This window comes from Hypomesus nipponensis, chromosome 25 (assembly GCF_054491055.1).
Source record: "Hypomesus nipponensis isolate SF chromosome 25, ASM5449105v1, whole genome shotgun sequence".
Classification (NCBI taxonomy): Eukaryota; Metazoa; Chordata; class Actinopteri; order Osmeriformes; family Osmeridae; genus Hypomesus; species Hypomesus nipponensis.
In genome coordinates, this window is record NC_140385.1 from 8,275,254 (window position 1) to 8,303,176 (window position 27,923).

A 27,923-nucleotide genomic window follows, 5' to 3' on the forward strand; every position below is an offset into this window, starting at 1 on the left:
GGAGATTAGCAGCGGGCGTGTTCCTCCAGAGTTCTCCATCTGTTTCACGTCTTCTGCCCTGCTGCTCTCCACATAATTGTCTCCTCCCCCGCTCCCTACCCTCTCCCTCCCTGCCTCCCCCACAACACTGTTAGATGTCTGCATCCTTTACCATGTGTTGTAATGTGCTGCTCACTGGCTGACAAATGACAGATCACAGATGTACTTACAGATCAAAAACCAGGTAGTGGAATCCTTCCTCCGATATGCTTTCATGGAGCCTCACTGTAGAGAGAAAGAGAGAGAGGCAGAGAGAGAGAGGCAGAGAGAAAAAGTTGGGAGGAGAGGAAAAATAGAATGTTTGATTAGAAAGTCTGGCCATCCCAGACATCTCGCAGGTGTATATGAGTATGTGTATGACAGAGATGGTGTGTGGTGGGGCTGTCTAACCATGAGCATGTGTATGTTCCACAGGCTCATGAAGTCTGCCTGAAATGGTGTGGGGTTATAAAAAAATAACAAAAAAAAAGAAATCACCCATTACCAAAGTTACACCGATTTCAAATGGGCTGATTCCTGTCTGACCTCTGTATACAGTCTCCATTAGGAGCCCAGAGCTACCCAAACAGCCTCATCCATCTGAATAAGGATGGCTGCGCTACATGGCATAGACCAGGGACATCCCAGCTAAATCACTGACGGTATTGCCACTGAAAACACTTGACTGATGCTAATGTCTTCAAAGCGAGATGTTTTGTAGAGATATAAACACTTGTTCTGTCACACCTTTTCGCCGTTCTTAATGGTGATTTGGAGCTTTGAACGCTGGTTAAGAAAATGTGGTCCATTCATGCATGGGTTCTGTAGCGTTGCAACGAGGGAAAAAAAATGAAGATAAACCATTAATGCCAAATAGCATAAATGTTTTCTCATATGAAGTAACCCGCTTTTGTAACCAGTCAAATGAATCATACATGCCTATTGCTGAAATACTAACCTAAGGGTTAACGTTGTCTGTCCATTTCAATTAATGTAATATCCTACAGCGCCATACATATGACGCTCCAGTGAGTGACCGACTAGGCAACTAATGCTAACGTGCGCTCCAGGCAACGCTATCCTTGCTCTCTTTCTACATGCTTGTTCATGCTAATGCTAACGCTAACAGACGCGCACTGTGGCTGGTGAGAGTCCCCTGGTTGGCTTTCAGGAGCTCAGGTCTTCCGTTCTACAAAGCTATCCATCTCTTTGGTCTATTTTGAACCTCTTGGGGGGTCTTTGAACGTGTGTTTCTGTGTATGTATGCACGTGTGTGTGTGTTGGGGTGAAGTTTGCACGTGTGCGAGTGTCATCCTCTCAATTAAAGAAAAACAAATCTAATTTAAGAGGACTTTTTTATGCACTCGTATCACTTAGGATCTATAATGCATGGCGTGCCATTGCATGAGGACAGACAATGATAACTCGTGTAGAAAGAGACACTGATTTATAAAAGGTGACTAAATGTTTAATGCCTTAATCCAATAATCCATCTGCAAGACCTAAAGCAAGAATCAAAAGCCTGGGAGATCTACTTGGAAGCTTCTACGGAGACATTCACATACTCTAAAGTCTATCTGGATTCAAGGACACCCCGAGGCCTGACGTCCAACCCTAAATTAGCTGCCAATGCTAACCGTCTTCCATCCACTTACCCCTCTGTACAACGCTAAGCCTGTTGGCGCACTTCCCGCACCGCCTACGGACTAACACCAAAACAACCCCCCCCCCCCCTCCTTTAATTCCTCATGTTCTCTGCCTCCTCATCCCTATTTTCCTAGCAATGAACAAACAGTAGGGGAGGAGGGATGGAAGGTTTGTGCGGGGGGGGGGGGAGAGAAAAAGGAGGGGGAAAAAATGAGGGAAAAAAATGAGTGAAAAATGCCCTGCGGACGGTTACTGAAGTCTTAATTAGAGAGCCGTGGCCTCCATGGCGGCCCCGCAGGGTGAGGGGGGGTGGGGGTGCGACACAGCACAGATGGGCTCTTTTCTCGAACTAGCGAGAGCTGGCGCTGACGTGGCCCTCGTGGGAGGGGTTACCCGCCAGTCCGGGGGAAATGGCTCGGGGCGCATCGGGGTTCTGGTTTGGCTTTGGAACGCGCGCGGTCTCCGGAGAAAGGAGAGAGAGAGGCATGGGAGGAAGGGAGAGCAAAAAAAGTGTGCGCGCTGTTATCTAAATGAACGGCTGCTCTTTTTCTTTTTCCTGTCTTGGCAGTAGATGATGGGGAAAGCTTCCCTGGCACGACGCGCTGGCGAGCCGGGAGACAGGCGGACCGTGTGTGTGTGTGTGTGTGTACACAGCATGTATGTTGGAGAGAGCCAGAGAGAGAGCAGACCCACATGATTATGACATAAGACCATCTGAGGGAGACTGTTCTTCAGGTCAGACGCCTTATTGGAACACACACACTTACCAATATTGGGGTGCTTGAGCAGACGACAAATCCTGGCCTCTCTCTCCAACTTCTGGTGATCTACAAGAGAAACACACACATTTTTTCTCGGGGTTAGGTGACACTTTCCCACAGATAAACAAGAGTGAGCTTGCTGTAACTACTGCCTCTGCATTCCTGTGCTTTTGCTCATAAAGACCTGCTCGGTGACTTCCTCATTCCATTCCTGTAATGCCTTACAGCCACAGAGGCCACTAAAACAAGCCCAGACAACCCAGGTAGTTCCTAGAAAGTGTCCGAGCTGGAGCGCTCAGAAAGTGTCATCCAGCTGTGGTGTGATCTCCCACCTCAGTGAGACACGGACCTTGTGGACAGTTCAACAGCCTAAGCCTTTTAAAAAGATACACAAGTGAGTGATGTTTCGGTTATTCCGCAAATAATACACTGGAAGGCAGCGAGATCGGAGGCCCCCCCGACACCTAGCTTAGTTGACATTATAAGCAAGGTTGTTAAGATACATATATGTGTAAATATGTGCGTGTATTCATGTACTTTATGCATGTGAGTGAGCGATGCCAAAAAGCTGCATCTCTCTGCCCTTTCAACGAAGCCTGACCGCTACATTACTGTGTCCTTTTCTTGAGCCAATATCATTTGTTCGGTAAACAGTTTATCAAACTTGAACTTCCAAGACCTCAACGTTCTCTGCACCCAATTTTATGCTAAGACCACATAATCCTACACGGACCAACAAAATCCATTTTTGTTAAACAGCTTTCAATTCTTTTTTTCAAAGCAGGCATGATTTGACTATCTTGCAAATCCAGGGCCGCACCAATCTGATTGTTGTGACGGTTGTAATCCCGGCTGCTTGAGACAGATGTGATCACAGAGCCCTGCCTCTGAGCTCTCCAATCACAGATCAGTTTACAAAAAATAAAAACAAAAATCTAATCCCAATCACACCAATCAGATGCGCTTTTACGAGGCGGTAATCTCGGTCGCCGGGCGGACTCCGACTTGCTCCAATTTCCTCCAGTCACCTTTCTCCACCCCCCACGCTGCCTGTCCTAATCTGTGACGTAACAGGATTCAGAGTGCTCAATGCTCACTTGCCCTTTCTACCACAGCATGAGACACTCACAAGCACACTCTCTTCTCCGCTCGCTCTATCGCTTGTCGAGGTCAGAACTCAAACCAGGCATCAGTAAAACGGCTATTAAATGCCAGTACCGACATCCAACCGATAAGACACATGCACCTGTGCAAGATAGGAGAATGAGAATCAAAATGACAGGCTCACCATCGCTTTCCCTTTCTTACACACATGGAAAAGGAAAAAGTGTTGTGCGATTGGCCCTGGAGCTGACCCATTTCTCTCCAAACCCCAGACGAGAGCAAGAGATGCCGTCAGGCCAGGGAAACGGGGGCAGTGGCAGCTATTTTCAATGCCATAAACCCACCACCCCCACCACCACCACCTCCATCCCTGTCAGCATGATGGAAGTAGCACATCTGGATCTCCCGCCCCCACCCAGGTCCATCTCCTCCCTGTTCAAGAGCTCAGGGCTATAAGAGGCTCATTTATGGCCCTCTCCATCTCATTTTCGCCCTTTCTGCATCCCTCGCTGTCCTCGTTCATCTGACTAAAGGCTTATTCAGGCAGAGGACCTTTGACCCAGGAGTTGTCATTAAAAGGGCATTTTTATCGTCATGGTGATTGTTAAGGGGACGAAAAATAGGTTTTAAGGGTTCTGCATGTTTGGATAGGGCCCAGAAAAGGGAAGAATAGTTCCTCTTATTCTCTCTCTCTCTCTCCCCCTCCCTTGCTCTAACACGGTAGACTGATTTAAATAGGAAGCCAATTATTTTTCCCAGACGGTTAAGTAAAGGCGCAATCATAAATAAATAAAGAAACAGGAAAAAAATGAACATCTGACCAGCAGCCAAATGGCTAGCGATGCAGAGTGAGAGAGAAACAAACCTACAGGAAAAAAAGGAAGACGGTAGCTACAGTACCTGCGGTCACCTTGAGACAGGGTAGACAGGCTACCTGCGGTCACCCTGGAAGGGGAGACCATCATGGGTACACCCTCATTCAAAAGCATTTCACAAGCAGACACGCACAACGTTTTGCTGAGGGAAAACGTTCCTACGAAATCAGGAGCGAAAGAGAGAAGGTGACAGCTTGAACTAGAGGCCATGCTGTAGGTCGTTCCCCGGAAACTCCCAACAGGCCGTTTATGAGAACTGGCATATCCCCCACGCCCCTCCCCCACCCCAGCACCCACACTTGGCCCAAAGTGGAGGGTACAGGGAGGGCCACACACCTGGCCATGACCTCATGAATACGGTAATGACTCAATGACTTAGGGTTTCTATGGCGATGTGCCGTTTATCTCTGTGAGAGATGCGACGGAGGTGGAGATGTTCTCTGCAGCTCTGCTTCTAACACACACACACACACACAATGCTAGCAGCACAGCATCGCTCACAATGCTGCTCACTGATGCAGACATCCAGCGCTCAGGAGATGAGAAGAGGCCAGCGACATGACGGCAGGAGAGGAGTCAGACATGTCACAACATGAAGGAGATACATGGAGCACATCTCAACATGAACGAGCCAAGTCTGAGAAGGCCATGTGTGTGTGTGGATTCTGTAGCTGTAAACCATACCTTGACATTGTGAGGGAGGGCGGGGGTGCAGGGCAATAAAACCTGCATAACCAAGCGTGAAAACACCCAAGTGCCTGGTTCTGAGTTTTGAAAACTATTTAGTAAATAAAAAGGAGAGGGAGAGACAGAGTGATTGTGACTGACAGAGACAAAGAAACAGAGTGAGGGAGAAAGGGAAACAGAGTGACAGAGAGAGAGAGAGAGAGAGAGAGAGAGAGAGAACGAAAAGGAGGGAGAGAATCACCAAGAGAAGAGAAAGTCAAAGTAGAGAAACTTGAAGGGAGGAAGGGAGGGATTGTTGACAGAGCAGCACAGCAAAAAATGGTTGTGCATATGACATGAGAAGCATTGCATAAACAGGCCCGACATTTCTACTTTACAATGCTGCTACTTTACAATGCTGAATATTTAACATGCAATACAGCCTTGGGCGCGTTAATATCAATTCATGACCTGACGGTAGAGCCAGGCGCTGAGCTAGTACTGTGGTGGCAGTATTATTCACTGGTGGCCAGAAGGGAGAATAGAGAGACTAAATATGCAAAACAATACGTCAAGCTGTTTACGCCAAGATGAGTTACGATAAGACTTTACATAACAAACAAATATATTTGTGGTTCAGAGCGGGGGAGAGAGGGATGGGGGAAAGAGGGAGGGAGGGAGGGAGGGAGGGAGGGAGGGAGGGAGGGAGGGAGGGAGGGAGGGAGGGAGGGAGGGAGGGAGGGAGGGAGGGAGGGAGGGAGGGAGGGAGGGAGGGAGGGAGGGAGGGAGGGAGGGAGGGGAGAGAGGAGAAGGAGAGGTGCAGAAGGACAGTCAAACAGTCCATCCTTCATCCCTCTCACCATCAGACCACACCTGTCCATCCTTCACTCTGAAGCCCTCAGGCTCTGAACACTAAGCTGTCATCTGCTCTTTATACACACACACACACACACACACACACCTGGTCTACTAAACCGAGAGAGAAGGAAAGAGGGAGAAAGAAAGGGAGATAAATAGATACAGAGAGAGACACGCACAGAGAGGTGGGTGAGAATGAGATGAGAGACCAAAATCCCCTCGGTCTAAAAATAAACAAAAACAAAGGGCATGGACACACACCAACACGAGACAACCAGCCATTAGAGTGTACATTTGTCAAGCCTTGTAGCCCGAGCCTCTTCTCAGGAAACCACACAACAACAACCAGATCAGAAGACTAGACCCAAACTAAGACAAACTCACCATGGGGAACAAGAACAAAAGTAAACATTCCATGAATTTTTTGCCATTCAAATAATGTTCTCTCATTAGGCCAACTCCTCAGTTTTAATTGAACCACCAAACAGAGAAATCCATGTTAATCAGCATCCAACCCTTAAAGTACATAATGTGTCTTTGTTCGTTTTTTTAAAATTGGTATACAGTTCAGCAGTCGTAAACCCAAACTTCCAGTTGGAGGCGGTGTAAAAACAGTTTGACACCTTTACACTTCCAGTCACCCCGGGCTGGTGTGAAGGCAGAGCACCGCGACCAACACTGGCTCTCTGCACGTAGCTAACCATCCCCAGCCTTGCAGAGCCGTGTCAATGTGGCCTGCCTGCCTGCCTGCATTAGGCTTCATGTGTTCACACAAGAGCAGCCATCTCCAGCACAGAGGCTCCCATAGAGAGGGGGGGGTGTGACGTCGTGGACAGGAGTGTCCCGTCTGCCAGACTGATGCTGCTGTGGATGGGGAGGAATTCTCTAGTGTGACTCCGGGGTGCAGTGGTGCGGGGCTAGCCAGCTGGTCCTGTCTCACATTCGCTCTCACGCACGCACGCGCGCACACACTTCCTGTTCCCAACGGGGTCTACTGAACCTCCGCCTGCTGCGCAGTGGGACCATACGGTCTCCACCCTACTTAACCCCATTTAGCACCATTAAGGCATAAACTCCAGTACCCACAAGTCCCTTGACATCACAAATGAACCACCTCAGCTCCCTCATTGTCCAAATGCACATCATGAACCACAGAACCCACGATCCACCCATGCACACTTGCATATGAACTCAACTGACAATGAAAAATGTGGGCAATTAATCACAACTGGACAGCCCCTCAGCCCCCTCTTTCTACCAAGCCAGGCCAGTCCTTCACGCCTACGCTACATGATGGCAGACAGGTCTGTAAGGAGGTAGGGCTGACATGTCACTGGTGCCAGCAGTGGGGTTTTGAAGGAGGCAAATGGCACATGGGTCTGCGTAGACAGGGTGTGTGTGTGTTTGTGTGTGTGTGTGTGTGTTATAGCAGCGCCAGACAGTGTGTGCACTCCCCTAATTGTGTTCCTTGAATCATGACCGTGTGCCGGGTTATCCCTCACTACCAGGCTGGGACAGTGAGAGAGTTATACGGTAATACGGTCGTAATGACTCATGTTAATAAAGTTGAATTGAATCAAGGTACTTTGTACGGAAGGGCTAGTAGAAAACAACAACACCCACAATTCCTCATGACAGAGCCTCACAGAGAAAACTTCCCTTTTTTTCACGAGTACTTTCATTCTTCTTGTCTGCAAAGACTTGTCCGTCAAATATCGTAGAAGGAAACACAGACATTCCCACACAGACCTGACAAGTTTACAGTCGTGGAAATCCGGGTGTTCTACATCTCCAGACTCCTGAGGAGCAGAGACAATGTCAACACCCTGCAAAACGCAGATAAACTCACATCCTCCATGACAGCTACTACCATCTTCGTGAAATATGGAACCCAAAGCAGACCGTTTCCAACTCCCCAATCTCCCAGCTCTCCAACACAGACAAGAGGACGTGGCTTTTATGCCAGCTCTCACATCATCGCCAACTGGCCTTTAAAAGGGCACTTAGCGACTCCAAGTGAGGCAACCAGTGATTGTTGTTAAAGAGCATACACAGCTCTGCTACTCTCTGTGGCCCAGTAGGTCATCATTGGCAGAGTGAGAGTCAATACCTCTCACCTACTCAAACTTTGTTCCTCCAGTCTCCCCCCCCCCCGCCCAGCATTTCTCTAGAGGCTGTCAATAACAGATCCTCCAGAGAGATGGAGGGAACGGGGAAAGAGAGAGAACCAGGGAGGGTTTCAGGGAGGACAGAGTTGATCAATTGCTCCTACGGGGATCAGCATGAGTATTGATCTGAATTAGTCTTTGAAAAATGCACAGTCGTGAACCGAGTTATGAGATGATCAATGTCTTCGGAAAAGACACAGGAAGAGGGTGGCTTGTTTACCTGGTGTTTCTCACTGGCACCAAACGCCTACACACACACTCACAAACGCATACACACACACACACACACACGCACGCACGCACAATGACGTTTCTCTCAATGGAACAAGGGTGACATAGAAGTGTGTCACCTGACCCTGGCCATTTAGATAAGGACAGCGGTGAAGCTATGTAGCAGGAGGGAGGGATGGGGGGCTGAAGAAAGAGGCGGGGCAAAGGGTAAACGATAGACTTGCAGGGGCTACAAACATTGATGAATATTTTGAGGGGATTGGTGCCAGATATGCAGAAATGAAAAGGTGGAAGGAGGGGATAAACAGGGATTTAGTTGTGGTGAGAGCGGGGTGTGTGTGTGTGTGCGTGTGCGTGTGTATCATCTGGCGCGCCTGGACAAGCTAGCAGAAGCTCATCCTGCTTTCTGGCTCAAGGATCTGTCTGCATCTTGTCTGCAACGGAAGAGAGGGAGAGAGAGATGTGCGTGTTTCGTAAGTCTATTTTAGATGCTCACATTGCACTGCTCATCTCCATTTTCCTTCCAAGTGCACCTTGCTCCGCCTCTCGTTAAAACGCTCCCCCTCTCATGGTTCATGTCTTTCCCTGAAGTTTTTCATGTCTGTACAGTTCTCCAGCAGGCTTGGAGGCTGGACCCAGCCATGTGAAACCTGGCTGGACTCGGCACTCCTCTCAAGGATACTGAAGCATGGGATCCCTGCCTGTCTGCCTGTCTGCCTGTCTGCCTGTCTGCCTGTCTGCCTGTCTGCCTGTCTGCCTGTCTGCCTGTCTGCCTGTCTGCCTGTCTGCCTGTCTGCCTGTCTGCCTGTCTGCCTGTCTGCCTGTCTGCCTGTCTGCCTGTCTGCCTGTCTGCCTGTCTGCCTGTCTGCCTGACTGTCTCTCGGCCTGTCCATCTCTCTGCGTCTGTCAATGACTCTCCATTCTGTCCGTCATCTGTCTTTCGCCACGTCTGTTTGCCAGCTCTGCCAAAGTCTTGCTGTCCAGCCCGTGTCCCTGCCAAACTCCTGCTCCGTCTGCCAGCTTTCAGTTCTCACTACCTGTCTGTCAGTCCACCTGGCTGTCACACATCTCAGTTGAGATGATCAAGCTGTTGTTTTTTTTCCCCCCCGACCCAGCTGTTCTTGTATCCCTCCCTGCCTCCCCGTCACACCATGCAAATCTCCTCTGGGCCATTCAAATAGGTGCAGGCTTCAAGCCCTGCATTGTTTAAGGCGTCAAAACTCCAAGGGGCCATTTAAATAGCTGTATGGAGCTCAGGCAGTTTAATAAAAGCAAACAGATAATAAAAAAGCAAACGGAGTCAAATCGAGAGGGATGAGAGCGAGGTACTGTGGGAGGGCGCGGGTCAGGAGGGAAGGGGAGAGGGGGAGGCAGGGGAGAGAAAGAATGCGAAAGAGCCAGAGCAGGAGAGAGAAAGACATGGGAGAGTAGGAGAAAAGGGGCGAACACTGGACGTGCAGAGACCTCAACCTGCCCAGTAATTACACTGAAAGCATTTCCGCCTTCATGAGTGCAGCGAGAGGCCCTGGGTGCAGCCTCTGCTGTCAGCTGCAGTCGGGGGGGGGGAAACACGCTGCGTGGGACAAGAACATGGCAGACGCTGTAGCCACGAGACGTGGAAAAAATCCGTTGAGGAAGCGACACCGAGAATAATCCGGGCAGAAAGGCATGGCGTCGTGCATCGCCACGGCTTTTTTTAATCCAATGATTTATCAACGTCTTGGCTGCTCACTGCAGGTCTGGAAGGCGGGGTGTGTGTGTGCGTGCGCGCAGCGTTTGTTTGAGTTCCTTGGGGAGCCTAGGTCACCTCCTAACACCCATTAGAGTTCATGTCTGAGTGATGAGAGCTGCCTTGCAGTGAGGTCATGTGTTGATGTAGGCAAGCCTGCCGGTCTACACTTTACTGTTGCATGTGTTGAAGGAGGCCGAGTCTCTCCTCTCTCTGGGGAAAACAAATGGAACCTCGGCGAAAAAGGGCAGGAAGGAGGAGGGGATGGAAGGGTTGCGACCGGGGTGACGTCATCCTGATGGCTTACACATAGCCGTCTCCTTGGCAACAGAAAAAGTTCGCTCGGACCCATCAGCCTCTTTGCATTCACCTTCTCCCCCCCCCTCCTCCTTTTCCTCCTCCCCCCTCCCCCTTCTCAAACTCTAAAACCAGTCTTGCTCCCAAACACCCCGCTCACTACACGGCCCGTGGCTTTTAGCTGAACGCTAAAGACGGAGAAGCCAGTCAGAAAAGTGCTCGATTTCTCTGACACCCCAAATACACAAGTAAAAAAAGATTCATAGCTCAGTAAACACTTGGAGTGACGTTAAATCCACACACACACACACACACACCAAAGAACGTGCTCATGGAAATGTGAAAGAATGCAACGCAGGGTCAAATCCAGAGCAGCTCCTCCGGACTATCACATATTCCACTGCATCATGTTTTCTGCAGTTACAGCATAGAGCTGTGCTGAATATTACAGTAGGTCAAACCACATTCTCTCTGTCCCCTTCATCTCCCTCCCTTTTTCCCCTTTCAGTCTCTCTCTGTCTCTCTCTCTCTGTCTCTCTCTCTCTGTCTCTCTCTCTCTGTCTCTCTCTCTCTGTCTCTCTCTCTCTGTCTCTCTCTCTCTGTCTCTCTCTCTCTGTCTCTCTCTCTCTCTCAGTCTCTCTCTCTCAGTCTCTCTCTCTCAGTCTCTCTCTCTCAGTCTCTCTCTCTCAGTCTCTCTCTCTCAGTCTCTCTCTCTCAGTCTCTCTCTCTCAGTCTCTCTCTCTCAGTCTCTCTCTCTCAGTCTCTCTCTCTCAGTCTCTCTCTCTCAGTCTCTCTCTCTCAGTCTCTCTCTCTCAGTCTCTCTCTCTCAGTCTCTCTCTCTCAGTCTCTCTCTCTCTGTCTCTCTCTCTCTGTCTCTCTCTCTCTGTCTCTCTCTCTCTGTCTCTCTCTCTCTGTCTCTCTCTCTCTGTCTCTCTCTCTCGGTCTCTCTCTCTCGGTCTCTCTCTCTCGGTCTCTCTCTCTCGGTCTCTCTCTCTCTGTCTCTCTCTCTCTGTCTCTCTCTCTCAGTCTCTCTCTCTCAGTCTCTCTCTCTCAGTCTCTCTCTCTCAGTCTCTCTCTCTCAGTCTCTCTCTCAGTCTCTCTCTCTCAGTCTCTCTCTCTCAGTCTCTCTCTCTCAGTCTCTCTCTCTCAGTCTCTCTCTCTCAGTCTCTCTCTCTCAGTCTCTCTCTCTCAGTCTCTCTCTCTCAGTCTCTCTCTCTCAGTCTCTCTCTCTCTCAGTCTCTCTCTCTCTGTCTCTCTCTCTCTGTCTCTCTCTCTCTGTCTCTCTCTCTCTGTCTCTCTCTCTCTGTCTCTCTCTCTCTGTCTCTCTCTCTCTGTCTCTCTCTCTCTGTCTCTCTCTCTCTGTCTCTCTCTCTCTGTCTCTCTCTCTCTGTCTCTCTCTCTCTGTCTCTCTCTCTCTGTCTCTCTCTCTCTGTCTCTCTCTCTCTGTCTCTGTCTCTCTCTCTCTGTCTCTCTCTCTCTGTCTCTGTCTCTCTCTCTCTGTCTCTCTCTCTCTGTCTCTCTGTCTCTCTCTCTCTGTCTCTGTCTCTCTCTCTGTCTCTCTCTCTGTCTCTCTCTCTGTCTCTCTCTCTGTCTCTCTCTCTGTCTCTCTCTCTGTCTCTCTCTCTGTCTCTCTCTCTGTCTCTCTCTCTGTCTCTCTCTCTGTCTCTCTCTCTGTCTGTCTCTCTCTCTGTCTCTCTCTGTCTCTCTCTGTCTCTCTCTGTCTCTCTCTGTCTCTCTCTCTCTGTCTCTCTCTCTCTGTCTCTCTCTCTCTGTCTCTCTCTCTCTGTCTCTCTCTCTCTGTCTCTCTCTCTCTCTGTCTCTCTCTCTCTCTGTCTCTCTCTCTGTCTCTCTCTCTCTCTGTCTCTCTCTCTGTCTCTCTCTCTCCCCATCTCTGGGCATGTCCAAACCTGATTTAGCTTACAGATGTAATGGACCTAAACACTGTGGGGCATGGCATCCCATCCTTCTCACACACACGACTATCCTCCAGGCTTAGGAGATTAAGGTTAACATTAAAAGCCTCGAGAGGACGAGAGGGACATAGCTCAGCCTACCACCCTCATCACACTTCCATTGGCTAACACACACACACACACTTTCAACAAAACAACCATTTCATCCTGAAACTTGTAATAGTGACTTAATTATAGCCTTGGGAGACCAGACCATAACAAGTTATCTTTGATGTTCTCATTCCAGTGTTCCTGGTCTGACTTGATGAAAAATCGTGTTATTGTGTGAGACGGCAGCAGCATATTTCAGTGCCGAGAGGTTGAGCCAAAACATACCCAGAACTCCAACAGCCCGCAGGCATCAATCACTCTCTGGCTGTGCTCTTTAGACCTATGAGTGTGCGCACACAGAGCATGACTGCTACAACTAGTTGAGGCAAATGGAACAACCTATAGAACATCAACCAGCCCAGCAAACTCAACAGCAGTAACGAGCCGACCCTAACCCTTCCCACTGAGAAACACTTCCAGTCTTTTCTAAAGGACACCTGCATCTGGGTGGACCAAAAGAGTTCAGCATATCTGCAGGGGCTGACACAATTAGCACAGATGCCACAGAGGCCACCAGGTCAATATCCCATGTCAGCAGGTAGTGTCCTGTCTGGTCCGGTTCATCCAGCACATCGTGTTACTGGAGACAACCCCCACTGACTGCCTCTCTCTCTCTCTCTCTCTCTCTCTCCCCAAACGCCTCAAGAGACGTTTTTTTGGACAGCGTTCGAAGCTGTTCAGGATTGGATTAAATCTTCTTCTCCTCTGCTAAATAAGACACGTCCAAGATGTGTGGCTTGGGTGATCGGGAACGAGAATGACTCTGGGTTACACAGCTTTCCCCAGTCTAACCAGGAATCCTTTGTCTCATAACTACCTGTCAATCTCTCCGACGGTCTTCTTCATTTGCGAAGCTGAATCACTAAGCCAGGTGGAGACCGGTGGGGGAAGCTCATCATGAATATGTTAACTATGATGAGAACTGATTTCCACAGAAGGGGAACGTTGATGCGGAATATGCCAATCTCCATAATAATTCAGATCCCCCAACAGCCCGTTTCAGTTTCAATGAGAACAAAACTAATCTCAATTCTGTAATGGAAAAGGTCTATGGTTATATACGCTATACATGTTAGGTAAGACAAGGCCTCACAGTATGCTACCATATATGCTAGCACGTATAGGTCACTGGTAATCCTCCAACTGTACACACAAGCTGGATATGGAGGGATTCCAAGGGAATTCAGTTCTTCATAATCTTTGGTTAGCAGGGTCTGTGCCATTCGTGATTTCACTCCCCCCCCCCCCCCCCCCGTCTCCAAGTCGCAAACTACCATGTCACTGTGACCTTTGACCTGGATGGGATCTCTAGGATACAGTCGGCACAGTAGGTGACATGACGCGTCTCTCTTTACCACCCCGGCCCCTGGTCCATGACCTCAGCTCCCCCGCCTGTACCCAGCCTGACCTGGGGAGATGAATTCCTGGAGTTCCAGCGAGAGCTTCATGAAGTGACCTGTGATGGGTTAGCCCTGCACAATCTCAGAGCATGAACTAGCCCCTACACAGCATGGTTCAGACAAACATGTTATGAAGTACAAATTGTGCCTTTTTTTGCAATTCTTATCAGTGTTTTTTTTTTTTTTTTCTGACTTGGAGCACACACAGATTACACTACCCCATTGGTAACAGGTCCCAGACTCTACACCCGTTAGACACACACAAATATGAAAAGGAATGGGCAGGCCTATGCTTGGTTACGATTGGAGGAGCTGCTCAGTCTCTGCGCTTCTCTCCCAACTGACCAGATTGAGGAGAGCGGTCAAGGCTTTGGCTGTGTACACAGAAGAGAGATTAGGGCTGCTGAGAGGGCTGATTAGCCCGTCTGTTTGCAGAGCCTGACCTGAGAAGTCCCTTTCATTTGACATGGATGACCAGAGACTGGGGGGCAGACCCAGTAGGGAACTCACTGGAAGGTGGGGAGAAAGAGATGGGTAGAGGAGTAAGATAAGGGAAAAGGGGAGAATAAAGAGAGAGAGCAAGACATAGAGACAGAGAGACAGAAGAAAATACACACTTCCCCGGGGGCAATGAGAGCTCCAATTCCCAACACTAGCCCAGATGTCATTATCATGATATCACATGGAGGGTTGAGCACACTCCTCCACCGGAACCACACAACCTGGGTTAGTCTGACTCCAAGTCCTCTGCAGGGTCACTTCTCCTCCTCCTCCTCCCCCCCCCCTTTCCTCCCTGTGTCTCACTTCATCCTCTCCCCTCTGGAGGCTTGTTTGAAAGGGTGAGTCACTAATACCAGGGAACAGGGGTTTGCTTTATGAGTCAATTTGCTGGGAGCCGGGCTGATGCAGAGTGTCTGCCGAATGCTTTCCTTTAGTTTAGGCACTTTGAAGTGGTTGTGCTTTAGTCAGAGACTGAAGAGAGGGAGTGCATTATAGGGTTTTATAAATATTTAAAACTGTTGACATTGTAGAAAGGATTACGGTACCTAACGCACAAGACTAAAGACTTCCGTAGAAGTAGGTTGGACTCCTCTGACAACTGGTATTCATTCAGGCTTTGTGGTGTGTGTTACTTCTCATCTCTGTATAAAGAGGTTTCAGCGAAGTGGAGCTTTTCAAAAAAGCCCCAGAGACAAGTCATATTTGCTTATGTATTTCAAAGAGTGAAACAAGGCAGTCCTAACCAGCAGGGGATATTATCTGTTGCCAAACCAAGAAGAGACCATTCCACTAATCAGATTCACTGTAGGATTACAGAGGAGAAAGTGATCGAGAGAAAGTGATCGAGAGAGAGAGATCGAGAGAGAGAGATCGAGAGATAGAGATCGAGAGAGAGAGAGAGAGAGATCGAGAGAGAGAGAGAGAGAGAGAGAGAGAGAGAGAGAGAGAGATCGAGAGAGAGAGAGAGAGAGAGAGAGAGAGAGAGAGAGAGAGAGAGATCGAGAGAGAGAGAGAGAGAGAGAGAGAGAGAGAGAGAGAGAGAGAGAGAGAGAGAGAGAGAGAGAGAGAGAGAGAGAGAGAGAGAGAGAGAGAGAGAGAGAGAGAGAGAGAGATAGAGAGAGAGAGAGATCGAGAGATCGAGAGATCGAGAGATCGAGAGATCGAGAGATCGAGAGATCGCTGGAGGCGGGAATTACAACACTGTAATCCCCTGCTCTCTGCCATCTGGGACAGAGAACAAGCAGAGAGGGAGCATGTGGGGGTCAGACTAACACTGTGTGTGTGTGTGTGTGTGTGTGTGTGTGTGTGTGTGTGTGAGAGAGTCAGCACGAGACTAGGATTACAGTGTGGGATTACATATGATACAAATCTGAACACTTCTGGCACCTCTGGCCAAGCGGAGCGGCCTCCAATCAAGAATGTCCTTAAGTTTAACGCACCTCTCCTGAACCTGAACCATGTTCTTCTAATGTAGTCTGTCCACCGTACTGAGAGGAATACTCATACCAATACAATACAACTTCAAAACTCCCAAAAGGCTAGTTAAAAAAACAGAACTGGTGAGATAGAAATGCCGAATGTTGATTTGTGCCTTCACAGGACACACAAGCTGAATGATTAGCTTGCATTTGCCATGTCTTTCTGGTTCCTGTTTTGGTGACACGTGTCACCAAAGAAACCAACTCTCCGTAAAAGAAATGACAAAGACCTAATCGAAAGTGACATGAGGTCTCATTCACACACTCGTGCGCGCGCACACACACACACTCCTGGCTTTCAGCAGATGTGAGTCACCTTCAAGTGAAGGCAGTTCATCACAACAGCAGGCTACACAACCTCATTAGCTCTAATTACTCAGACCGTGATCCATCGAGTTGCCTTAAAACACAATGGCAAAAAAATATTCCACCCCCCCCCCCCCTCTGTGATCTGAGAACTTAATTGTACCTTATATTTCAATGAGTCATCCTGCTCCCACTTCACATGGGTCTTTTGTCCAAACCAGCAGTGTTAGTACTCTCCCTTTGTTTGGTGGCTGTTTGGAAAAAGGATATTCAAAGTGAAAATTTCCATCGATGTAGGGAGACAGTGGAGCATTCAGGCCCGTCTCCGACCACACTGTGAAGGGACATTTGCATACTGAGACTACCCACAGCATTGGACAAGGTGATCACATTTCAGGAGATGGGAAGAGGATTGTAGCTGTAACTGCTAACATGCTTTTTTTCCTGTTGGTTTTCTTGTATCTTTCCTGAGGCCAAAGTAGTCTGTTTTATTGTATCTTTTCTTCTTCTGGCTGGTTGCTGTGAGACTCTACTGGTTAGCCACTGGCCAAATGATGACGGGTGACAAAGAGTTTAACCCAATAACCCACTGAGGCTTTCAGACGTTTCAAAAGATGAGAGCTGCCAGCAGTAGTTTGACATTTCCAAATGTACCAAATGCCATCTTGGGTTAGAGGTTAGAAGTGGTCAGGAGCAGATAAGTTCCAGAAAATTGTGTGTGCGAGTGTGTGCCTGCGGAGTGGGGGGGGGGGGGTGATATATCATAGAGTGCTGTATGATATAACTATTAGCAAAGGATTTATTTTTTCACTGCAGCTTTTCAATACATCTTGGCATTTGATCATTGAACTGTGACGGCTGAGCCTGTGAGGTTTCTCTGGCCTGAGCATGGAGCTAACCAGCTACCGTCTGAGCATGGAGCTAACCAGCTACCGTCTGAGCATGGAGCTAACCAGCTACCGTCTGAGCATGGAGCTAACCAGCTACCGTCTGAGCATGGAGCTAACCAGCTACCGTCTGAGCATGGAGCTAACCAGCTACCGTCTGAGCATGGAGCTAACCAGCTACCGTCTGAGCATGGAGCTAACCAGCTACCGTCTGAGCATGGAGCTAACCAGCTACCGTCTGAGCATGGAGCTAACCAGCTACCGTCTGAGCATGGAGCTAACCAGCTACCGTCTGAGCATGGAGCTAACCAGCTATCGTCTGAGCATGGAGCTAACCAGCTACCGTCTGAGCATGGAGCTAACCAGCTACCGTCTGAGCATGGAGCTAACCAGCTACCGTCTGAGCATGGAGCTAACCAGCTACCGTCTGAGCATGGAGCTAACTAGCTACCGTCTGAGCATGGAGCTAACCAGCTACTGTCTGAGCATGGAGCTTACCAGCTACCGTCTGAGCATGGAGCTAACCAGCTGCTGTCTGAGCATGGAGCTTACCAGCTACTGTCTGTGGAGGGGGCTCTTCCCCTGCTTCACCTCGGCACGCTAACTTTAATAAGATGCGGACGAGGACAGAGCAAGGGAAGAACCTATTTCAGAGAAGCAGCAGGAGATAAGGGATGAGAAGAGAAAAGCCAAAAAATGAAAAAGGGTGTAAAAAAAAAAAAAAAAAAAAAAAAAAAAAAAACAGGAATGAAAGGGTGTAGTAAAAATAAGTGTGATAAAACAGGAATGATGGGTGTTATCCACTTTTCACTGATAAAATGTTGAAGGAGATTTCAGGTTTCAGAGGAATAGGAAAGACAAAGTTATCTGGTTTATAATCACAAACCAATTGTAAAACCAAGGACTCAACATTGGAAACGTTGCATATCACTGTTTAATTTGGTGTTATGCACAGGTTCAATACATAATATCCTACATCCAAACACCTTCTTTAGGTTCTAGAGACCTAGTCTTCCAACAACTGGGAAAAAATGCTGACTGCCTGTTTTGCTAACTGGATAAGGAAGGATGTCGGCTGCTAGATAAACCAAGCAAGATACGCTCTCCAGCCGCACAGCAGCTGTGCCGTGTGCGTTTCTGCCGTCCACGCTTCGGATCTGGGAATGTCACAACGACGACAGTGCATGTCTTGGAACGGGGTGCTTAGAACTATGTTCCATGTAAATGGTTTCAACCAGCGTCGTCATGTTTTTCTACAGTTCGAGCTGTGGTCAGTGACCCCATGGTAAGGACATCGGACTGCGGTGGCTAGCGTGGCATTAATAAGGAGAAGGTTTAGCTAAGCTAATTTGAAACTAAAAGGGATTAGCTTAGCCCGTCTTATCTACTGTGCCACGAGTACCTGGTACCTGGAAGACAGTCTATAAAAGTTAATGAGTGATAAGTCTTGCTTGCATTCACAAACGGCCCCAGGATTAAGAATGATGAAATGGATAGAACAGGTGAGCATTGTGATACGAGTACTGTGAACTGTCTGGTATCTACAGGGACAAGCAAACATCAAAGGTAAACACACACGTTCATGTGCACAATAGTGCGATGAAACCAAAACATGGCTTTTGTGGACCTCCGATAATTCTGTTTTGCCCGAGAGTTGACAGAGCTAGCGATTGAAGGCGGGGGTTACAATCACAAGGGCATTTTTTTTTCTTCCTGTTCATGGTTAGACAGGAGCGGAGACGTCCACGACACTTACAGCTCAGTTAAGCTGACCAACACCCACCCACACAGATGACCATTTGCCATTTTTAACGAGTACAGGTACATTGGAATTCTTTGGTCCTCCTCCTCAATTTTTCTAGTGGTGTATTATAAACCTCTCCCTCCCTCCCTCTCTCTGGCTCACTCTTTGTCTTTGTCACAATTGGGCGCCTTTTCCATCATTAGGCCCAACTAATCTCTCCACAATTTATATTGCTCCCTTTCTCAGACCTTCTCATCCCAACATCAATACTCTGCAGTTGAAGCACCACAATCAGAGCCTTGCTGTGCTCTGAGTGCTGTATTGACCTCCTCCCCCCTCCGTGGATATACACTGGGCCTGGGCTCATTTGAGATCCCGTCTACGGGAGAGCGAGCACTCAGACGTCCTCTCACGCACTTTCATTCATTTCATCCCAGTCTCGAGCTCCTTTCATCCCTCTGTCAATCGCTCCCATCTACCTGTGGGCTCACTTTCAGATGGATGTCTGTGCCCGTTCGCTGTTCCTTACCTCTCCCTATTTGTTAGTGTTTTTTCCGCCTTTTCCTTTGATCAGTGATCGTGTCTGCCGTCTGATTACGAATGCACAAGGACGTCAGTCCTTTTCTCCCCCACCTCTCTCAGTCTGCCTCTCTCCCCCTCTCCATCCTCCTCTCTCCCTCCCCCCCCCCCCCCCCCCCATCTCCATCTCTCTTTCATATAATCAGCACAGTCTAGGGCATGCATCTCATTCCTCCACATCCCTATAGAGACACAGACAGGGTGTTGTAATCATTGTAATCACTGGGCCAATTCAAAAGAAAAGAACGGAATGTGATCTAAACCAGGTAGGTGGCATGTCTCCTGGCAGACGGTTACGCGTGAGGAAGACTAGTCACCGACACTCTCTCTGGGGAAGTCACCGGTGCGACTGAACCCTCTCTCGCACGCCCACGCCGCAATCAGGGGGCGAGAGAGACAAAGTGAGAAAAGAGAGAAAATGGAACACGTTAAGAAACGGCACCGCCTGCCACGAGTTTCTCCCTGCACCTCGACAAGGCCGAGCGTTCGCATGCTGCGTGTACCGTTGGCGTGGCGCGAACACCACAGCGTGCGGCTTTAATGGCAGGTTAGTACGACCTCCCTGTTGCCCCCGCGCCCCCCACCCCGATCGATCTGCAGTTAGAACCCTTAATTAGACATGTGGGTGGATAACTACCAAGGGGCAGCTCTACGGGGGAGGGGTCCACCACCTTCGAGGGGGGGCGGGGGTCCGTTATTGCAAAGGGGGAGTTGTCGTCAACGTTGCCAAGACGTTCTGTGAAAATCGTGCTAATGATCCTGAGGGAACCCAAGAGCGGAGGGGAGTGGGGGGGGTGAGAGACCCAGAGAACTGTCATTTAGCTAATGTGGCGGGGGGCAGCTAATGGTCTCCTCTGATCTGCCGTCTACACATGGCCTCTCAGGTCTCGCATGCCAGCAACTGTACCCAAATGTGACCCCGACGGCAGTGCATGTTTGGCAGCATAGGTAGCGCGTGTAGCTCATGCATTTCAAATTTTAACACGAGTAGGATTGTGAATTCACAATGTCCGGATGAGCCCCTTATAAGGTTTGTTGGAAGGTTATTAAGCTTCAGAGCTGTTGGTTTCCTATAGGTCACCGGCACACACACACACACAGCCCTTCACCTCCCTCCTAGCTTCCTAGGCAAGGAGGAACACTATTTAGGGGTCAGGGGTCACAGCAACAACAAAAAAGGATTTCCATATCCAAGTCTTGTTGGCTTGAGAGCAGGAGAAACAGGAAGACAGAGGCCTGCCTGCCAGAAAGGTATGGTCCTAATTAAGAGCTTCTCTAGTTATCCTAAGTGGCTGGCCTACTTGGTTACTTGCAGATTTAGACCCAAACCCAAGGGAAAGTTCCCATTTATCCCTCCATCATGGGATAGAGACAGAGGAGGAACACACACACACAGACAGACAGAGAGAGAGACGACAGTCGAGAGAGAGACGACAGTCGAGAGAGAGAGACGACAGTCGAGAGAGACAGACAGACAGACAGAGAGAGAGACAGAGAGAGATCAGGAAGGACAAGCTTAGATATCCCTATGGCTTAGTGATCTATGTTGAAATCCTTTTTGATGTGAAGGTTTTGTATGTCTGTGTGGGTTTTGGACATATGCAAATACAAAATATGTTATACAGGTCTGTTCATGTGTTAGCTGTTCATGCCTACCTACCAGACCATGCACTTAAGACATCCCAAGACAAATTCCAGTTTGAAAGATGTGTACTCTTATCTTCCGAATAAAAGTACCCCCCGGAAAATTGCCAAATCAGCACGCAAACTGTGTCCATATGCGATCAAAATGTGTTCCTATCAGTGTAAGTGCGCATCTTTTACTGTCACTAGCAATCAGGAATAGAAATGGACAGCAAATATACCATTGCTAGGAAAACTTCAACACTTGTAGTTTGGAAATACATAATCATTATTCGAAATTTTCAAAAAAGAGGCTGTTACAAATATGGTAGTACCTTTCCTCAAAAACTTAGTCAACATGACTGCAACATAACATGAAAACCACTGGACATACTTAGTTATTACAAATTTAAAAAAGAGGCTGTCTAGTTACAAACATACATGTAGTAGTACTATCACTTTTCCTTAAACAGCTTACAGTCAACGTGACAACCACTACCAAATAAAGCATTGCTAGGAAAATACTAAAATGCTTGTAGCTTGGAAATACATAGTTACAAATCTGTCAAATAACAAACATGACTACTGGTATACGGTACCTCAACAAACTAGAAACGACTGCCGCGCAGCACAATTGCAGGAGCTGTGATATTCCTAATGATATAATCTCGCAGCACCTCATATTCCGCGTCTTGTGCGGCATAAAATGCTGAACTTGCACCAGTACTAGTTAAACCTTCAAAGTATCTACTTTACTTGAGTTTGCAAAATATAAAGTAGTAAATGCCCTGGGATTTCTATTTGACGATGAGAGGGTCGTTGTCTTTAGTTTGTGACTGTCATGCTGGTGTGCTGAATGGGAACCGTTATGTGAGTGTACAGTAGCTAGAACTAACATCAGAGCCATAATGAGGCTCTGGCTAACATTTACTAGCTTGTACTGACAACCAGTTGGTAGCTAATGTCGTTGACTAATGTAAGCTACTTGCCAGTAGCTAGCTAGCAAAGGTAGCTAACGTTTTCACATCAGAGTTCAAATGTATCTTCCCTTCCGAAAAAAATTCATTGAATTTTCTAAAATTATGTCTCGATTTCTCCCCCCAAAATTAACGTACCGTCCAAAATAATGTACCGGGTGGATTTTTCGGGTGAAAAAAAATAAACATACCGGTACGTTTATTCGGAAAATGAGAGTAATCTACATATATCCATCACTGTTCTTTCTAAGGACTCCAAGGAGTACTCCTTGCCAGAGCTTTGGTTGTAAGTTTGGCTTAGTAGCATCAAAGTGATGAAGCTCAAACTATTACACAGAATCAATAACACCACGTCTGATGCAAGAAACAATGACAGGACAGAGGTATGTTACTTTCCTGAAAAAACACAGGACACACACACACACACACACACACACACACTCAGATTTCGTCAAGAGTGATTCTCCCTGCTTTGTTAGATCGGTTTCCATCAACATGGCAGCTAATAACACTTCCCACATGGTTCACCCATGGTGCGCTGTCTCTCATCTTTCATGCAGTTCTGCTCTCTCCTCTCTCTCCTCTCTCTCCTCTCTCTCCTCTCTCTCCTCTCTCTCCTCTCTCTCCTCTCTCTCCCGACCCAGCTCATCCACGTCTGTTTTTGTCATGGATGGATTGAACTGGAGTGGAAATAACGAGTATCCGGAATATTCAGCCATTAGTTCTGGCGTGTGAATGAGGAGTGCAGTGGAACATGAAGAAGCTGGGCTAGGGTCTCCTCTCTCTTTCTCTACCCCCCCCCCCCCCCCTCTCTCCTCTGACCCAGCTGGGTCGGGGGAGCCACGCTCAGTTCATTCTGGAAGTTTATCATTGACTGACACCCTCTGTCTCTCTCCCTCCCTCCTCCTCCCCTCCTTTCACTAATTAGATATTTTTAGCTTGTGCAGGCGTGCAGTGTTGTAGAGATGGGGGTGGAGGGGGGAGGGGGGCTAGGGAGGATGCAAGCCTAATCAACATACACACATGCGCCCACACATTCTTCTGACGTCACACGCCCACATTTCTCCGATGTTTAGAGCATGTTTCTGGCCATGTAAGATGGCGTCTAGGAAGGGAATTCCATATTTCTGCACACCGATACAACTTCTGGGATGCGTTGGTTAGTGGGGGGTGGGGCTGTTCTTCACCTGGTCACACAAGACCGGCAGTTAAGATTGACAGTAGAGGGCAGAAGAGGACCCGCCCCTTCATGTCACCCTGTCTTTCAACTGTGACGTGCTGTAATTATCTGTAAATCACCCAGTGAGCCCACGACATCACATGACAAATCCACCGTTGGCCTCTGGGGCAATCTGAACCAAGTAATGGAGCAGCCTTATGTGGAGGGGGGGGGGGGGAGTCGGACATCTGTCTGGTCTGAGAACGAAGCAGAGTCTCTGAGCGCTGGATCATGATCACCCTTCGTTAGTAGAGAAAGAGCCAGGCTGGGATCTTTACACCAGACGAGGGCTTATCACTAACAGGCTCTGGTGACCTTGTCGTGGAGCCTGCGGCCTCTGCCAAGCATGCGGCCCCGCGTAGGGACGAGGACATCACCGCCAATAGCATGTTTGGATAAAGGATGACGAGCGGGCATAATCTTGTGCTCCTGGGTCCAAAGCGTTAGTGACTGTCGCATGTGGAAATTTCAAGGAGAGCGACTGACAGCCACTGAGGAAAGAGAGAACTTTCTTAGCGCGTTTCCTGCACTTTAAACCCCCCCCCCCCAGGCTATGTTTAACTCGCGACAAGTCTTTGTTTCCATGGGAATAGGCTTTTTCAAGAGTAGAGATATCGGACCGAGCCTCTTGTCTCTCTTTCTCATTGCTCTTCTCTTCCTTCCCCTCCCCTTCCCCGCCCCCCCCCCCCTTTCAGCTTTTCCACACAGCCAGTTGTTGATTTGCAGCTAAAGCTACGGTTCCACACCACACTGAACTCTACCTGGACCTTGTGGCTCCACCAGCACTGGGTTTGTGTACCGTCAAACAAGACAAGCTTCAGGTTATTAACGGTTCGCATTTCATTGATTTTCCATTACTATTAGGCAGGCAGCATTTCAGAGATCAGTTCCTCGCGTTTACCAAAAAGGCATGTAAATATTGAGATTATAGACATAACTAGAACATGTGGTCATTAGCAATAGACGGGAAAAAGATCAGTTCCAGCATATGAAAACATGGAATACTCCAACCACAGAAGCACTATGCGACAAGCAATCATTAGGTATAGAATTAAGTTACTGCATAATACCTTGAGAGACACCATCAGCCTTCTTAGTTCTTACAAAATACCTACAAGGTGTGAAGAAGAAAATAGGCAGTGGGCACTGTTCCTTTAAGGAGTTAAAAGGAGTGTGGGTTAGCACCGAGGGCCCTAAGGAGTTCCACAGACCGACAAGCCTCTGGAATCCGAGCCAACGTCTATCACAAGTGGGCGACCCACTTGAGGAATCCCCTGGGCTCATCCGTGACCTTGGGAGTGTGTCCATGCAGTAACGGATTCTCTTACACACACACACACACACACACACACACACACACAGGTTACTATTAATCATTAGTCCACTTACTGTTATTACTACTTGAATTGGTGCCTAAAACTGTAATGCATTTCAAAAAGGCTTGTCTGTCATCACTACCTGAGGTGCATTGCCAGGATTTATTGCCCTATAAAACTCACTGATGTTGAGGTATACATCCTGTGTAGCATTTCCCCCCCAGCTTGGTCCCTGGTACAGGCAGCAGGTTGGGGGGGGGGGGTTCCCCCAGTAGAGGTGACCTTCAGCTGGGTGGGAGAGGCCTCCAACAGTCCCCTCCTCTCTGCCATCTCAGATGTCTCCCATAACACACACACACACACACCTCCCCCCATCCTTTTCATTCCTCTCTATCCACCTCTCCTTCATTTTATCTTAGGCCACTACCCTACCGGTGTGCATCAAGCAAACCAATCCAAAAGAACACGCTCCGTCATGGGAACCCCCCCTATAGAGATGACATCACCTCATCCGTGCATCGGGCTAGTTGATCTCCCCTCCGCCATCTCTCCTCCCCTCCAGATCTGGTCCCCCTCCGGCTACTGTGATAGCTTTCTGGTAGACGAGGGTGCGCCTTTCAATACCTCCATCATCCATCCCTGCCCTCTTCGGGCTATTCTCTCCATCCCCCTCTGCGCCGAAACCCCAATCAGTCTGCTCAGCGAGGAAAGTCCCCCCCGGTTCCCTGTGTGAAATCACCTCTCAGTCAGTGTTTGAGCGCATGTGTGTGTCTGCGCGTATTCTTATCTACTGTGTGCGAGCAATCTCTTTCCTATTTACCGTGTGTGTGTCTGCTTGCGAGCATTTGTTTTCTTTCTACTGCGTGTGTGTCCGTCCCTTTCTCCACACCATTAAGATTAAGCAGGGATCAATCAGCGCTGCCATGCAAACAGCAGGGGCCACTGCCCACGAGGCCGCTCTGCACAGCTGTCTGCCAAGGAGGGCGAGCCACTGAACGACCAAAAGAAGAAAAGAAATGTAGGGGAAGAATAGACGGGAAGACAGAGCAGTCCATTATCCAGCAGGAGACAGGATGGAGGGAGAGCCCAGGCTGGAGGGAGGGCCCAGGCTGGAGGGAGAGCCCAGGCTGGAGGGAGAGCCCAGGCTGGAGGGAGAGCCCAGGCTGGAGGGAGAGCCCAGGCTGGAGGGAGAGCCCAGGCTGGAGGGAGAGCCCAGGCTGGAGGGAGAGCCCAGGCTGGAGGGAGAGCCCAGGCTGGAGGGAGAGCCCAGGCTGGAGGGAGAGCCCAGGCTGGAGGGAGAGCCCAGGCTGGAGGGAGAGCCCAGGCTGGAGGGAGAGCCCAGGCCAGGCCGTCATGGAGAAGGCCAGGCTGTGTCGTCTGCTCCTGGAAGGGGAAGGTCTTTAGGCTAATTCTCCCCTTCTGTGCCCTTTGAGGGTCAGGGAGCATTGTGCGACATTTGTGAGTCAGGTTACAAATCAAAACAGAGTAAGCCTGTTATGCGACGCTGTATGAGGTGTGCAAGTCAAAGTTTGTGGTTTCACTGAGAACCACACTCGGGGGTTCAGGGATGAGAAGAGGAAGTGAAGGGGAAAGAGCAGCCACTTCTCAGATGACTCAAGAGGGGAGTCTGGGGAGAGGGGGGGAAAAATCTCCGATATTTCTGCGGTAACTTGCGCCTTGTAAGAAAGTGGTTGCCACTTCCACTTTGACAAACTCTAAAATAGGCCACTACTCAAATGAATCATGTTCAGGAGCTGAGTCATTTCTTCAATGTAGAACAATCCAACAACGATAGACGGACTCAGATGGGGATCCCACGCCATACCCTTGCTCGGAAAAACATAAACCCTTTACAATTATCTTACTGAAGTCCAAACTAATTCTGTCCTGGGCATATGACCCAGTAGTGTACTGGCGTCTGTATGACCCTCCAACAACAACAAAACAAGCTTTTACAGTGCTTTAAGGTTTAACAATGGCAAAGAGTCCTACCCCTGGCAGACAGCTTCTTCGTATTGATGATCTTGGCCGCGTATTCCTGTCCAGTGGAGATCTTCATGCATCTTCTCACCACAGAAAAGGCCCCTCTGTGGGGCAGAAGGAGACAAACATGGCGGTAGCAATGAGAGGCGTGTCAATCACTGAGGCTAAGTGGCTGTGACACCTGGTCCAATTATGAAAGGATTAGCATTGCTGTTAGACGGCTTCAACTTAGATTTATGCTTGAGACTGAAAAGGGCAAGTTTCATGCGCATTAGAAGGTTTTTCTATTTATTTATTTTTTACATTTTAGCCTGCAGTATGGGCGGTACATGTGTATACATTATACATACATATTGTATGTAAAAAAAGAATTGATCGCACTATTTAAATAAAGCTGGAAGAGGCTGTAGGTATATGTAAACACCTTAGTTGCATTACATTAATGAGGAATTATTAGAAAACCGTGCGTAGGCCTACTGAAGCGCACGGAGGGCGTTTGAGGGGAGGAGATCGCTTCTTGACACGTCGCTGTAAATAGGCAGAAAAAAGTGCGAGTACCGTCCTCTCCACCCCATACTGTACCATGCCCGCCCTAAAAACTACTGTTACAAATAAAGGGCCGACCCTCTGAGCTATGGGATAGACTAAGTGAAGTAGCACTAACAACATTTTGCCCTGTGGTACAGCTCGTATTCACGTTCAACATTTGGATTCTCGTGAGCATTTAAGCTTTTCTAACCAGCAATTAGGGTGAACAACGCACAAATACTACAACTCAGCGCGTAGTTCAAATTAGTAGATTCTGAAAAACGCCCCATATCATAGGCTACATGCAAAAAACTGCTCCCAAATCATTTTAAAGTCTTTGTTGACTAGGATTGTACACCCCTGGTGTAACACAAAGTACGGAACGCCAAACCAGGGCGGAGACTTATGTAGCCAAAACTCTAAAGACAGAGTATGCGAAGTGCTTTTACCTAAATATTTTGCTCAAAATACACAGCTGGATAAGCGTTCATTGATGTTGAATGAGAAAAAACAAAACTCAAAGATTCAGATTTTGCCTCGCAGACAGGTGACAGGTAAGCATTCGTCAACGATATGACCGACAGATACTTTTGAGCTTCTGCAAATCATTATAGAAACCTGTGGGCATGTCCAAAATCATACTTACTTTCCAAGCTCTTCGTAAAGCTGGTATTCGTCGGTAAATCTAGTACAGGTTGTCGTTGCCATTGCAAACAAATCGAGCAGACGGGAGAGTGAAGACCGATTTGGGACTTAAGCGTTGCTGCTACTCCAGACCCTCGCCTGCCTTCCAAGTGGCACTTGTCGCTCCAAAAATGATCGAAACTAAACTGAATATATATTCAAACCTTCAAGTCTCAACTTTGCAATTTCAACTCTGTGTTCCTACGCCCAAAGTGATCCTTGGCACTACTGGAGTTGATGGGTTCACGGGCACGTCGGGACCTGCTGTTCGGCGTTTATGG

General features: G+C 48.5%; 1 protein-coding gene across 5 annotated transcripts in view; it reads right to left on the reverse strand.

Annotated features, from left to right (window-relative positions):
- The window catches only part of camk2d1 (calcium/calmodulin-dependent protein kinase (CaM kinase) II delta 1), a 55,337-nt gene extending 27,414 nt beyond the window's left edge, over window positions 1-27,923 (reverse strand). For all 5 annotated transcript variants that reach the window (XM_084690969.1, XM_084690967.1, XM_084690968.1 and 2 more), the window contains exons 1-4: window positions 27,605-27,923; window positions 26,440-26,534; window positions 2,433-2,492; window positions 210-264 (exon numbers count right to left, since the gene is read on the reverse strand). In XM_084690969.1, the coding sequence (XP_084547095.1) occupies window positions 210-264; window positions 2,433-2,492; window positions 26,440-26,534; window positions 27,605-27,666 (272 nt within the window). In that variant the 5' untranslated portion in view covers window positions 27,667-27,923. The remainder of the gene's footprint in view (window positions 1-209; window positions 265-2,432; window positions 2,493-26,439; window positions 26,535-27,604) is intronic.